General features: G+C 58.6%; 5 protein-coding genes across 5 annotated transcripts; 4 read left to right on the plus strand and 1 right to left on the minus strand.

Moving 5' to 3' along the window:
- M421DRAFT_420011 (phosphoglycerate mutase-like protein) lies at positions 1 to 2,046 on the minus strand. Its single transcript, XM_033592329.1, has 2 exons — positions 869 to 2,046; positions 1 to 814 (listed from the first exon to the last, which is right to left on the minus strand). Exons 1-2 carry the CDS (start codon positions 2,023 to 2,025, stop codon positions 439 to 441), a joined length of 1,533 nt encoding a protein of 510 aa, XP_033449739.1. The 5' UTR covers positions 2,026 to 2,046; the 3' UTR covers positions 1 to 438.
- Positions 2,047 to 2,375: 329 nt separating this feature from the next.
- M421DRAFT_420012 (FMN-dependent alpha-hydroxy acid dehydrogenase) lies at positions 2,376 to 4,095 on the plus strand. Its single transcript, XM_033592330.1, has 2 exons — positions 2,376 to 3,489; positions 3,540 to 4,095. The coding sequence occupies exons 1-2, from the start codon at positions 2,563 to 2,565 to the stop codon at positions 3,948 to 3,950; spliced, it is 1,338 nt and encodes a 445-aa protein (XP_033449740.1). The 5' UTR covers positions 2,376 to 2,562; the 3' UTR covers positions 3,951 to 4,095.
- A 1,200-nt stretch (positions 4,096 to 5,295) lies between these two features.
- On the plus strand, positions 5,296 to 8,664 carry M421DRAFT_139670 (rap guanine nucleotide exchange factor 4). The gene is made up of 3 exons (XM_033587463.1): positions 5,296 to 5,502; positions 5,581 to 8,281; positions 8,330 to 8,664. The coding sequence occupies exons 2-3, from the start codon at positions 5,666 to 5,668 to the stop codon at positions 8,411 to 8,413; spliced, it is 2,700 nt and encodes an 899-aa protein (XP_033449741.1). The 5' UTR covers positions 5,296 to 5,502; positions 5,581 to 5,665; the 3' UTR covers positions 8,414 to 8,664.
- Positions 8,665 to 9,618: 954 nt separating this feature from the next.
- M421DRAFT_100583 (uncharacterized protein) lies at positions 9,619 to 11,149 on the plus strand (the record flags this gene model as incomplete). The annotated part of the gene is made up of 2 exons (XM_033586541.1): positions 9,619 to 9,716; positions 9,766 to 11,149. The coding sequence occupies 2 exons, from the start codon at positions 9,619 to 9,621 to the stop codon at positions 11,147 to 11,149; spliced, it is 1,482 nt and encodes a 493-aa protein (XP_033449742.1).
- A 437-nt stretch (positions 11,150 to 11,586) lies between these two features.
- On the plus strand, positions 11,587 to 12,762 carry M421DRAFT_4628 (uncharacterized protein; the record flags this gene model as incomplete). Its single annotated transcript, XM_033594691.1, has 3 exons — positions 11,587 to 11,918; positions 11,973 to 12,296; positions 12,327 to 12,762. The coding sequence occupies 3 exons, from the start codon at positions 11,587 to 11,589 to the stop codon at positions 12,760 to 12,762; spliced, it is 1,092 nt and encodes a 363-aa protein (XP_033449743.1).
- Positions 12,763 to 13,098: the final 336 nt, after the last annotated feature.

Below are 13,098 nucleotides of genomic sequence, written 5' to 3' on the forward strand. Positions count from 1 at the left end.
AAGCATGTATAGCTTTGCTCACGTTCTTGCACAGATGCTTCGCTACGATGACTCCAGCAATCTGTACAAGCAAGCATGCGCTGGATACGACGCTGTTCTTGGAGAAAACCACCCGACGACCCGCGCTTGTCACCAACACTATCGCCAAATGCTTGCGTTGCAGGAGCAGGCCAGAAACTTAACTCGTTCCGAGGGACCGGAAAGTAATGAGGACGCGCGCACTAGCAAGAGACAAAGATTAATGTGAGCAAAACAAAAGCTCACACGCGCAGCAACTTAAGGCAGTGCTTCAGTGCTGTGCACCCTGCTTGTCTAGGCGCCACAGTGTATCTAAGCTCCTCCTGACATCTGGCTCTTTGTCAAAGTGAGCTACGGATGCTCAAGATTGCATATGCAGCAACATGAGGTGCTAGGCACTTGTCAACAATCGCCGCAATCTTACTGGTGTAAGAAGGCAATTCGATCCGCGGCACCCTCATCGAGTCCACACAACTCTGCGAAATCACCCGCTTCCTCGCCTCTCCTCTTCGTCCTCGCAGCAAAGTCTTCCAGCGCACAGCTCTTTCCCGGTCCGCTCTGGCAGTCAGGAAGCGCCGTGATGCCGTCGTTGATATTGACGCGGACATATCGCCCGTCAGAGGCACCGCTACTCGCATCACACGCCAGCAGCTCGAAGATGATCCGCCCCCCCATGGGCGAGACCTGAGACTTGCGCCACTTGCGGCCATGGTCGATGTGCGTAGTCGGCAAATGCTGCTCGTCGTTGATCACGTCGAGAGCAGTGATCATCGGCGCGATATCGCCGTCGTGAACACTGCGTCTGGTCAGTCATTCACCCCCTTTCTTCAAGCTGGAGGACAATACTTACAAGCTGAAGAAGAGCGGCCCTGCTCCCGGACCCTCGAGCATCAAGTTGGTCGTCGCGTTGAGCCACAGCCAGCCCATGGCCGCGGCGTACCTCTGACCCGGCCCAGCGCGGTAGAAGTGCAGGATGTCGCGCGCGTACTCGAAGGCGAGGAACTCGTCTTGCGTGAAGACATTGCACCAATCGCTGCGGCCGCGGACGGTCGTCTCGAAGCCGCACATTTCTTGCATGGAGAAGATGTCCTGCGGGGTGAAGTCGAGGCCGGCCTGCGCGGACAGCCGAGCGGCGATGGCGGGCAGATATGTGGTGCGGTACTCGCCCATCAGACGGTAGCCTTTGGCTTTTCCCTCCTGGGCGTCGTTTTGATTGGCGTGACACGTGCGGCCGGGTGTCAGTGTGTCTGCGCCATGGTGCTTCGTCTCCGAGATGACTTTGAGCTGCGTGTGTGCGTCGAGGCCGAAGAAACCGAGGGCAAAGTGGCGGGCGGTTTCGATGACGCGCTTTGAGCCGCTGGCCCAGTATGTTGTGCCGTTCCGCGTGAGAGCTTGTTCAAAGAGATGGTGGTATCGGGTCCGTAGACGGACGCCTGTTGTGAAGGAGCCGAGGCGTCCGCTGAAGGGGCCGGTGCTGGTGAGCTGCTCAAGATTGGCATCGTCTGTCCAGAATAGTTCCCAGTTGTTGAAAAATGCCAGACTACCAGTGAATTGGATGCCGCTTCTCCTCATCTTCTCAACGACTGCTCTTTGGTTCCGGCCGGCTGTCTTGGTGGGGTAGCGCTCGGCGTGTCGAGCCATCATGTGTATCTGCTCGACCTGACAGCCATCGGGCACAGCGATACCAGTGTCGACGACATCGATGACTTTTTCGACCCAAGGTCCGTTGCCTCCGAGATGGTAGAGTATATTCCAGTCGTTAGTTGTTGCGCCTGCACCCTGGCCTCGCTCAGAAGGATTACCATCGTTGCGCTGCGGATGCCACCAACTGCTCCAACTCGAGTGGTGAGGTTTGCCGGCACATTCGTACTCGAAGTACCCGGTGTGGCCTCGCTGTGCATCTGCAGAACATGTTGTGGGGCATCGCGAGGTATAGCCCCAATACAGGGAAAGCAGGGTCGCTGCAGCGCCGAGGACAAGCAGCGCGCGCGTTAATGCTGCATTCATCTCTACTGTGCCACGGAGCTGCTAATTGAACGCCTCTGTCGAGAGCAACGGCATCTTTGAAGTGCATGATTGACGCGTGTTTGAGAGTACTGTAAAACAAAAGGCGGTGAAGCCTGCTACTCCGAACGCGCCCTCGTCACCAAAGTGATGCCAAGTGGGTTACGACCATTGTGAGCATGATAGTGTCAATGCCGGTACACAACGAAGACCCCGGGACATGATGCATCGTAGGAACGCCATCGATGCAGGGCCCGTAGATCGAGCGCGTTTGTGGTTCGCGTCAAGCGGCAAGATCGACGACTGGTTCCGAATGATGAGCCTCGGCTTGTCTCCACCTCCGCCTTTCACGACTCGACGACAGCCCTACGCCACCAGACCGGAGAAGCAAACAACTCATCGATCAGCTGGTGCACTTTCCATTCCGCGACATTTGAAACACGCACCAATCGCCAAACAACGGACTGCGCGACGGATTGAAGAGCTGGTATTGAAGCAGTCGATCACGGCCACAGATCACTGTACTCAACGATAGACATTATGGCCAACAAGTCCAGCCTGGACGTCTCGACGACGCAGTACTACGAACCAGATCCTGAATCTTACGTCGCGTTCCAAAGAGAAATCTACGCCTCCCTGCGCAAGCCAAAGTACTCGACCAAGCCGCACGAATGGGAGGCAGCAGCCCGCGAGGCGATTCCCCTGCCAAACTTCCTCTACGTCTCCGGCGCAGCCAGCAGTGAGAGCACGCACGCAGCCAATCGCTCAGCATTCGAGCGCTATCGACTGCGGCCGAGCATGCTGGTCCAGGCCACGCGGCGCAACATGTCGACCGAGCTCTTTGGCAAGACGTACAAGAGCCCCATCCTGATTGCGCCGATCGGCGTGCAGGAGATTGTGCATGCAGACGCTGAAGAAGCAACGGCAAGAGCAGCGAGAGCAGCGCAGGTACCCATGATTCTTTCGACAGCAGCGACGCGCAGCATTGAGCAGGTCGCCAAAGCGAACGGGGACGGTGACCGCTGGTACCAGCTGTACTGGCCGAAGCCGCAGGCCGACGAGTTCACTGCCTCGCTTCTCAGTCGCGCCAAGGCCAATGGCTTCAGTGTGCTGGTTGTCACGCTCGATACATTCCAGATTGGCTGGCGGCCCAACGATCTCGATGAGTCGTACCTACCGTTCATCTGGGGCCAGGGGTGTCAGGTTGGCTTTTCAGACCCAGTGTTCCAGCGGTTGTGGGAGAAGCAGCAGGCTGAAGACACTAGGACTGGCGGGCAGAAGCTGGCTGAGCTGTGGTCGGTTGTCAGACGTCCGGGCAGTGTGTTTGGTGCAGCGAGGGTGCTCAGCCATCTCAGCATCATCCCGAAGGCCTTGTTCTTCACCAGCTTGGTAGCGTCCGGGAACTACAGGGATTGGAACGACCTGCAGACTCTGCGACGGCTGTGGAGTGGACCAATTGTGTTGAAGGTAAGCAGCGGCGCCGAAGTTGCAGGATTCTCAGCGTTGACATGTTGCAGGGTATTCAGACGGTGGAAGACGCTCATCGTGCCATCTCACATGGCATGGACGGCATCATTGTTTCCAACCATGGTGGGCGGCAGCTTGATGGTGCTATTGCTTCTCTCGACGCACTGGCTGAGATTGGCGCGGACGAGAAGGTCAAGGACTCTGGGCTGACGGTGCTCTTCGACAGCGGCATCCGGACAGGCTCAGACGTGCTCAAGGCGGTCGCGCTAGGTGCCAAGGCAGTTTTGGTAGGCAGGCCGTATGTGTACGGACTGGCTATGGGAGGTGAGGAGGGAGTGAGACATGTCTTGAGCTGTCTGCTGGCGGACACCGACTCGAGCCTGGCCAATCTTGGTCGCAGGAGTCTTGGCGAGGTGACGAGGGACGATCTCAGGATGATACATGGCGTCGCCAGGCTGTAGACAGACCATCTCTGGACATGACAGACCATCTCTGGACGTGACAGACTATCTCTGGACGTGACAGACCATCTCTAGACATGACAGACCATCACTTAACAGTGACAGACCATCGCTTAACAGTGACAGACCATCGCTTAACAGTGACAGACCATCTCTAGACGTGACAGACTGTCTCTCAACATAACAGACTATCTCTAGACGTGACAGACTACCCCTTAACAGTGACAGACTATCTCTAGACATGACAGATTATCTCTTAACAGTGACAGACCATCTCTTAACAGTGTCACTACAGACTATCCTTTAACAGTGACAGACCATCTTTGGACGTGACAGACCATCTCTAGACGTGACAGACTACCCCTTAACAGTGAGACCATCTCTTGACAGTGACAGCGTTGCGGTATCAAGGGCAAATGTATATAACGAGTGTATTGTGTTGTTCTCTGTGTTGTTCTGCTTGTATCTTTTCTCTCCAAGGCTCGCTGCGGAGTCTGTTTTGATGACGTGTTTGTGATGCAGCTGAGGTAAGAGGTACTCAACATGAGGAAGCAGCACCAGAACACTGCCAACAACACGTGATCTCCTTCTCCTCTCAACTGTTACAGACAGACTATCTCTCAACAGTGACAGACCATCTGTAACTGCGTGAGCAGTGTTGGTCGGAGACTGTGATCAACAAGTGTATTGCTATCTGTTGTTGTGTTGTGTGATGTTGTGTTGTTCAAGCTCTCAGCTCTCAGGTAAGTGCACTTGCCCACCGGGCAGTGCCTGCTACAATAGAATATCATGTGATCTGAGCCACGTGGTTACACCATCTCTGGACATGACAGACCATCTCTGGACGTGACAGACCATCTCTCAACATGACAGACCATCTCTTAACATGACAGACCATCTCTCAACATGACAGACCATCCTTTGTTGGACATTGACACTATCCCCGGACAGCAGCAGACCAGGCAGTGCAGCGGCAGGTGTCTGAGGGGGTCGGGCCGAATCGAAGTTTGTGTACGACGCCGTCCACTCTCCTGCTGTGCTCGCATGTGACTGCGCCGAGTCGGCTTGTGATTTTGATCCAGATGGTCAGTGGTGGTCATGCTGATGGTCAGTGGTGGTCATGCTGATGGTCAGTGGTGGTCATGCTAATGGTCAGTGGGGTCATGCTAATGGTCAGTGGTGTCATGCTGATGGTCAGTGGTGGTGATTCTGGACAAGTCCAAAGTCGAGGAAGCACTACAACCGCCCCACAGGGTGCACAGGCATGCGGGAAGTGGAAGTGCATTGACTTTGTGCTAGCTATTGCTAGCGCCGCCCCGCGACAGGTCGTCGACGGCGATGGGCTGACAAGACGGCAACAACACCGCTGCTCTCCACGCGCGACACACGTCGACACCCTCCCCGCCCCTGCTGCCACGCTCGCTCCGCGCGCTCCCCGCCCCTGAGACGCGCCGCGCACCGCCCAATGTCTGGCAGCCGAGCGCCTGCCACGCTGCTTGGGGGGCCGTCACTCGCCGTCGCACACGCTGAAGCCTGAGGCCTGAAGTCTGGGGTCTGACGTCTGGGGTCTGGGGTCTGAGGTCTGAGGTCTGAGGTCTGAAGTCTGAAGTCTGAAGTCTGAAGTCTGAAGTCTGAAGTCTGAAGTCTGAGGTCTGAAGTCTGAGGTCTGAGGTCTGACGTCTGAAGTCTGACGTCTGACGTCTGACGTCTGAGCCATGGCCAGCCGCGCAGAGAAGGCACGCAGCGCGCAGTCGATGCAGCTGGCGCGTCCGGGGCTCAAGTCGCGTGCGCACTCGGCGCCCCTGTGGCCCGCCGACGACACAACCGACACAACCGAAGACACAGCCGACGAGACGCCCGGCGACGGCGACGAGATCGCCAACGACAGCTTCTTCCAGCGCTATCACTTCCCCCCGGCCGTCGCCGGTGCCGCCGAAGAGCCCGCCGAGAGCGACACGTCCGACACCGAGGGCCCGCTGAGCCCCACGCGCCGCCAGCAGCGCGCGGGCGGCGACGGCGACGGCGACGGCGCGGGCTCGGCCAGCAGCGACGACGCGCCTGTGCTGTCGGACCTCACATTTGCGGTGCTGGGCGCGCGCGGCGCAGGAAAGTCGACCTTTATCCGCCGCGCGCTGGACCTGCCCGACGCGACGGCCGCCGCACAGTGCAGCCGTCGCTGGACGATTGACGGCACGCCGTACCTGGTGCGCTTCCTCGAAATGTCCACCAACGACGTGCGCATCGGCGACCGCCACCGCGTCCAGTGGCCCGACACGACGCACGACATGGCCACCCCCCGCATCGACGGCGCCATCACTCTGTACGACGTCACCAGCCAGGGCAGCCTGGCTCGCGTGCCGGAGCTCCTGGGCAGCTTCGCCAAGTCACGTCTGCCGTTCGTCCTCGTCGCCTGCAAGTGCGACCAGCACCCGGCCCACCGCGAAGTCGACCCCGCCGTGGTGGAGCAAAAGGCCAAGTCGTTTCTCGGTGACGTCAGCGTCTTCAGCACCTCCGAGTCGGCGCCCGAGACGCACCGCTCGTGTCTGTCCGTGGTCATCCGCGCGGCCATCTCGGACCGCCGTCCCCGCTCGCAGGCGTCGTCCCGGCGGCGGGCCAACTCGTCGGCCGTTCTGTCGATGACGCAAAAGGACGCCTGGCCCAAGAAGCACGAGCGCGCGAGCTCCGAAATGTCCTCGCACTACTCGCGCAAGGGATCGCTGGCCGGACGCAGCCACCGCTACAAGCCGAGCGATGTCGACAAGACCTTCTTCCACGACGAGTCCCCCGGCTACGACTCGGAAGACTCGGGCGACGGCTCGGACACGGCGCGCAGCATCATGACGATGCAGCCGTCCGACGAGAACGGATACACGTTTGACCAGCTCGTCGACCGCCTGCTGGCGCAGCCCATGTCCAAGAACGACACCAGGTTCGTCGCGGTGTTTCTTGCCCTGTATCGGCGGTTCAGCACGCCGAGCCAGCTGCTCGAAGCAATCCTGAAGCGCTTCGAGGGCCTGGTCAAGAACCAGGACCTGCCCATGATCCGCGTGATTGCGCAGCTGCGATACCTGGCCGTGCTGCATCAATGGGTGGCCTACTATCCCGGCGACTTTGCCCACCCCACGACCCGCAAGCTCGTGCGCAAGTTTGCATCGACACTGTCGTCGAATCGCGAGTTTTCGGTCGCGGCCATGGAGATCATGTGCGATCTGGACATGGTCGCCGAAGACGACGACACGGACTGGGCGTGCAGCGACCGTCAGCGGGCTCAGAACGACCAGCTGCCGGCTTTCTACAAGACCGCACTAGACGAAGACGACGAAGACGACGCGTTCACGACGGCCCTGGGACACATGTCGGTGGGCTCAGACAGACTGTCGGTCGCCCGCAGCAGCATGACCGGCGGGTCAAAGTCCACGAGCGGCTCCCTGGGCTCCTCGTTGACGCTCGTCACCCACGTCGAGCGAAACGAAAGACTGGCCCGCCAACTGGAGCCGAACCCCCTCAGACCGCTCTCCAAGAGCCAATGGCACCAGCTCATGGCCTGCGACGACAGCGTCATTGCCAAAGAACTGACCCGCATGGATTGGATCATGTTCTCGTCGGTGCGCCCCCGCGATCTCGTCCGCCACGTCTCCCTCTCGGCCGAGGCGAAGAAGCAATGCAGGCAGCTTGAGAATGTGACGCGCATGGCTGCGCATTTCAACCACATTGCGTTTGTCGTCGGGAACTACATCCTCCTCCGCGACAAGCCCAAGCACCGTGCGCTCATGCTCGAAAAATGGATGCGCGTCGCGCGGCAGGTGCGCAAGCTGAACAACTACAACTCCCTCGGCGCCGTCATCGCAGGCGTCAAGAGCACCGCCGTGCACCGCCTGATTGCCACGAGAGATCTCGTCCCGCAGGCCGTCAACCACGACTTCCTCAAACTCGACATCCTCATGGGCACCCAGAAGAGCCACTTTGCGTACCGTCTGGCGTGGGAGAACAGCTCGGGCGAACGCATACCCTACCTCCCCCTCTACCGCCGCGACCTCGTCTCCGCGTCAGAAGGCAGCGCGACCTTTGTCGGGACAAGGCCGACAGCGCCCAGCTTCAGCCCGCACCCGGGCACCAGCGTCTTTGCCGGCGCAACGGGCAGTCGCGACGGCAAAGAAGCGCCCCCCGGCGGCGTCGTGGGCAAAGAGCGCATCAACTGGCGCAAGTTTGACATCATGGGCGATGTCATTGTGGGCATACAGCGCGCGCAGGGGACGCCGTACCCGGCGTGGCAAAAGTGCGAGGAAGTCCGCAGTCTGATCCTGGATGTCAAGATCTCAAAGGACGACGATGTAAGTCTGCTTGTCTTTGACGGCACGGGGCGCGGCTAACGGAGCTAGGAACTTTACGAGCGCAGCACGTATCTGGAGGCCACGGGCGCAAACGAGAAGGGCCGCTTTGCGAAGTGGCTGGAGAAGCGGTAGCGACGCTTGCTGCGTGTGGCATCACACGGCACACTTTACACCACGTTTGATTTCAGACATGGTCGAGGGGGGTGGTACGCCTGCTCCTCCTCGCTGCTTTGCATGGCACGGCTTGTTTCTCGCATTGGATTTTACATGATACCACACATGACCGTCGCTGGCGTTGCGGTGTTTCTCTTGTATACAGAGTTTTTCTTGTCTACAGAGTTTTTCTTGTTTACAGAGTTTTTCTTGTCTACAGAGTTTTTCTTGTTTACAGAGTTTTTCTTGTTTACAGAGTTATTCTTGCATACAGAGTTATTCTTGCCTACAGAGTTTTTCTTGTATACAGAGTGTTTCTTGTTTACAGAGTTTTTCTTGTTTACAGAGTTTTTCTTGTTTACAGAGTGTGGGAGCAAAGCGACCTGGATGGTGTACTTTGTATTGTAGCGTAGCGCAGCGACCGAGCATAGACAGCTTGCCTGACTCGCGCAATTCCTGCAATCGAGCGCGTGCTACCATATCAATGTCCTCGCGCCGGCACCGCGCGCCCGAGATATGCACTCGAATGCTGGCGCGTCACGTCAGGATGGAAGGTATGGTGTTCGTCATCTACCTGGCGCACGGCAAGGCTGGAATGTGGCTCCGCGGGCGTCGGCCGCCTTACCCCTGATTCTGCCTTGGACAATGTGCGGCGCTCGTCTATGCGAGTACGCGTAGCCTCGCAGGAATCTCGTCGGGCATCGTGTTCGCGCGACATGCTCCCGCCAGTGCTGCGCCTCGCGCCACGCAACATTCCTCGGCGGCCTTGACCGAACGACCAACCATCTGGGCCGGACAGCCCCTGGCGTCTTCAACCCAGCCCGTGCTCGGTGGTGCGGCACGCGTTTGATCTTGATCAACGTGATCCTTGCTTTCGCCCGTCATTCAGGTCCGCCGCCGCGCCGTTCAATTCGAGGCTGTTCAACTCGGGGCTGCTCCATTCGAGGCTGTTCAATTCGAGGGGCGCCCCCCGGCTGCACGACTTCCCACCCTCGTTTCACGTTTCGCCGTTTACAGACTGACCTCATGGTGCCACAATGAACTGAACACACTTGCCCTGGATCCAGCACGTCAAGCACAACGGCCTCGACGAACCGCGGGCTGGCTCCGTACCAAGTATACAAACCAACACGGCCGTTGCACACCAACACGGCCGTTGCACACCAACACGGCCGTTGCACACCATGCAGCCCGGCTTCACCCTCGCGCCCCGCGACCCGTTCGCAGACGCAAAGCAGACGCTGTCATCGTGGGACAACTGCATGGCCAAGGACTACTGCAAGTCAGTCAGGAGCTGTCCCGCCTGCCGTCCAGTCGCTTACGCCGTGTAGATGGCCAGTCATAGTCGCCATTGTCGTGGGCGGCATCATCGCCTTTAGCGTAGTCTTCTGCATCGCGCGCTGCATCTGCTGCGGTGCCGAGTGCGCCATCTGCTGCTGCAAGTGCTGCACCTGCTGCTGTGGGAGCAGTGACTCGGGCCACAAGCGCATGAAGAGCGACACCCAAAGCTACCCGCCACCACAGCCACATCCCCAGCAGCCGTACGCCTCGCCGAACCCATACGCGGAAGCCCGCTCGTTCGCGCCTCCGCCGCCGCCGCCGCCGCAGCTCAACACGCAGTACCAGTCGCATGCCACGCCCGTGCTGGCTCGCCAGCCCAGCAACCCTCACTTCAATCCGCAAGTCAACCCAAAGTTCGTTCGCCCGGCATCGCCCGAGCAGGCCCAGTATGCGACCTTTGACGCACACGGCAAGCCCGCGAACGAGGACGCGCTACCCGCCATGCCCAGCTGGAACGATGCGCGCAGCAGGCACGTCGAAGTCGAGGACGAAGCTGTGCCAGAAAAGCGGGGCGATGTCGAGATGGACAGGCTCAACTACAGCGGCAGCGTGCCGAACACATCCGTAGCAGGCGCAGCCGCAGGCGCAGCGGGAGCAGGAATGCGATCATCACCCGGCCCAGGAAGGAGTCCAATCTCGCCCGCGCAGGGCACAGACGGACGCGGCTTTCCAGCGACCTACCAGAACCAGTACGACCGCAGAGGCTCGCCAGCGCAGAGCCAGGCCTCGTCGCAAGCATACGGCGCGAATGCCGCCGCTGGCTATGCACAGGACAAGACCCCCCGCGGCCCCTCACCAGCGCATTCCTACAGCGAGTACAGCCAGGTCTCGAGCCCCTACGACCGCCGCTCCCCCGTGCAGGACCAGCCTTACAACCAGCCTCACAGCCAGCCTTACAACCAGCCTCACAGCCAGCCTTACGACCAGCCTCACAGCCAAGCTTACGACCAGCCTCACAGCCAAGCTTACGACCAGCCTCACAGCCAAGCTTACGACCAACCCTACACTCAACCCTACACGCAGCCCTACACCATCCCCGCCCAGCAATCCCCCTACACCGCGCCCTCGGAGCGCTACAACTCCCCTGCGCCTCCGAGCTACCACACAACTGCGCTCCCGAACCCGTACGCCTACGCCCCCGCGCCAGTGCAGCCGTACGACCAACCCCGGAGCAACACGCCCGGCTACGGCCGCGCCGCTGGCGCCGGAAACGCAGCCTACGACCCCGTGCCCGACAGGAGCGCGACCGCCACGCCCGGTGCGTATCCGGGGCAGCAGTCGTACCAGGCATTTCAGCCGCAGGGTGCGCCGCAGGGACAGCAGTATGCGGGGGTTGCGAGGCGGCCTGTTGAGGGCAGTTTGAGGGATGTTTAGGTGGCTTGATGCGGATTTGCATAGCGTGGTGTTTGGGTGTTTGGTCATGTATGTACGATGCGTTGGTTGGCTTTTCTCATCAGATTCTTGTCTTTGATGCTGGCTGGCTTTTCTCATCAGATTCTTGTCTTTGATGTTGGCTGGCCTTTCTCATCAGATTCTTGTCTTTGATGTTGGCTGGCCTTTCTCATCAGATTCTTGTCTTTGATGTTGGCTTCTTCGTGTGTTGGTCGTGTGCTTTGTGACGTGAGGTCTGCGTGCTGTGACTGCCTCAATTGACTTGCCGCCTCAATTGATTTGCCGCCTCAATTGATTTACCGCCTCAATTGATTTACCACTAGCCACTGTTTTGCCCTCCCTCCGCCTCACCACAACAGCCTCATCTCACACATCGAACTCATCCATAGCTAAACAGCCCTACATCCACAACACTCACCATGGGCGACGATACGGATCAGGCGCCGCAATCGCCTTTGTCCTCGGTTCCGCTTGTGCTATCCGAGGCCACGGTCGAAGAGGAAAAGATGCACGCCCGGGGCCCCATTCTGGAGTATTTCGGACACCAGTACCAGATAACGGAAGGGTTCTCCGAGGCCGTCCAATCGAATGGTGATATCCTGTACGACGTCATGCACGCGCATCGGAGAATACTGCAGCTCGACAAAGGGATTTTTCCAGAGCAGATGGACATGTTTGCGGAGATACTCCACACGCTGTATGGGGTCGGCAATCTCATGACTGGCGGGGCGTTTGTAGCACGCGTCGATAAGTAAGTCGAGACGCTCGGTTCTTCGGTCGCTGGGCTTCCGCTGAGACTTGATAGCATGCTTGACAAATTGGTGGTCTGGTTCCATGTCCATTACCACGACTTCCTTATCGGCAAGCTCGATGCGACATCGTTCGAAGGCATGCTTGCGGGATATACGATGAATATCCGCCGCTTCTCCGACATTGTTCCTCCCATGGGGACCGAGTGTACCAAGATGCCACTGCTGCAGAACAAAATCATGATTTCAATCCTGAACGCGCGCGGCACAGCCCTCCTCAACCCGGCATTCTCAGACCATTGGGAGGCGGCTGATATCGTGGCGCTTACCATGCTGGCCCTGGATCTCTACAACGGCCGTGTGCCAGGCGTGTTGCCCGAGTATGGAGCGTAGCTTACTCCACTCATCAGCGATGACATCCACGGACTTTTGATGCACCGCATCTTCTACTTTTCGGACAGCACAGCCGCTGCCCAATTCGACTATATTTCAGCTCTGGCGCACAGCGTCACCGTCTGGAGGAACGAAAGGGACAACATCCACGGAGACGATTTCATGCAGTCCGCAGAGCGACATCAACAAAAGTTTGGTGTACTTTTGCAGAAGGCGCGAAATCACTGCAATCTGGGCTTCCGAAGCCACGGCCCTGCGAGCGACAAACTGCTCAGCCGACGAATCCAAGGGCGTCCCGGTGTTCAATTCTCCGCTGAAGCGGATTATCTGGGCCGCCCCTTTGATGCTGACGCCGTCTGCGAAATCGTGCCTGATTCGAAGCCATTGGAGAGTCCTTGGCTGCAAAGAAATAAGCACGGTTTTTGGATTTGGATGCCGAGAACAACGAACTGATGACGATTGTTGGTATTGATCGAAGAATCTTTCGATTTTACATCATTTCTTGCCATCATTCGCGAATGAGAGTATTCGCCCCTGGTATTGAGGTACCACACAGCTTTGCAATGCAGACTATGCTCAGCACTTGGATCAGATCACGTCCGATACTCTGATTCGAGGATACGAAGAGGATGACGCAACAATATGAAAGCTGTGGCCTTTGCGCCATGGGAGACCTGCGGTACGATTGCCTCAAGACGGACAGCAGCCTTGGTAGTCTAGTTGGTTGGTTCTTTCCTGCTCCTGTCACTGACCCAGTAGCGACCAGCCTGATCTACTTCTCTGTGCGCA

This window comes from Didymella exigua, assembly GCF_010094145.1.
Source record: "Didymella exigua CBS 183.55 unplaced genomic scaffold M421scaffold_11, whole genome shotgun sequence".
NCBI lineage: Eukaryota > Fungi > Ascomycota > Dothideomycetes > Pleosporales > Didymellaceae > Didymella > Didymella exigua.

Coding starts and splice junctions, on each gene's coding strand:
- M421DRAFT_420012 (XM_033592330.1), top strand. CDS start 2,563: ATGGCCAACAAGTCCAGCCTGGACGTCTCGACGACGCAGTACTACGAA. Junction 3,490..3,539: donor GTGGACCAATTGTGTTGAAG/GTAAGCAGCGGC, acceptor GACATGTTGCAG/GGTATTCAGACGGTGGAAGA.
- M421DRAFT_139670 (XM_033587463.1), top strand. CDS start 5,666: ATGGCCAGCCGCGCAGAGAAGGCACGCAGCGCGCAGTCGATGCAGCTG. Junction 8,282..8,329: donor AGATCTCAAAGGACGACGAT/GTAAGTCTGCTT, acceptor TAACGGAGCTAG/GAACTTTACGAGCGCAGCAC.
- M421DRAFT_420011 (XM_033592329.1), bottom strand. CDS start 2,025: ATGAATGCAGCATTAACGCGCGCGCTGCTTGTCCTCGGCGCTGCAGCG. Junction 815..868: donor GGGCCGCTCTTCTTCAGCTT/GTAAGTATTGTC, acceptor GACCAGACGCAG/TGTTCACGACGGCGATATCG.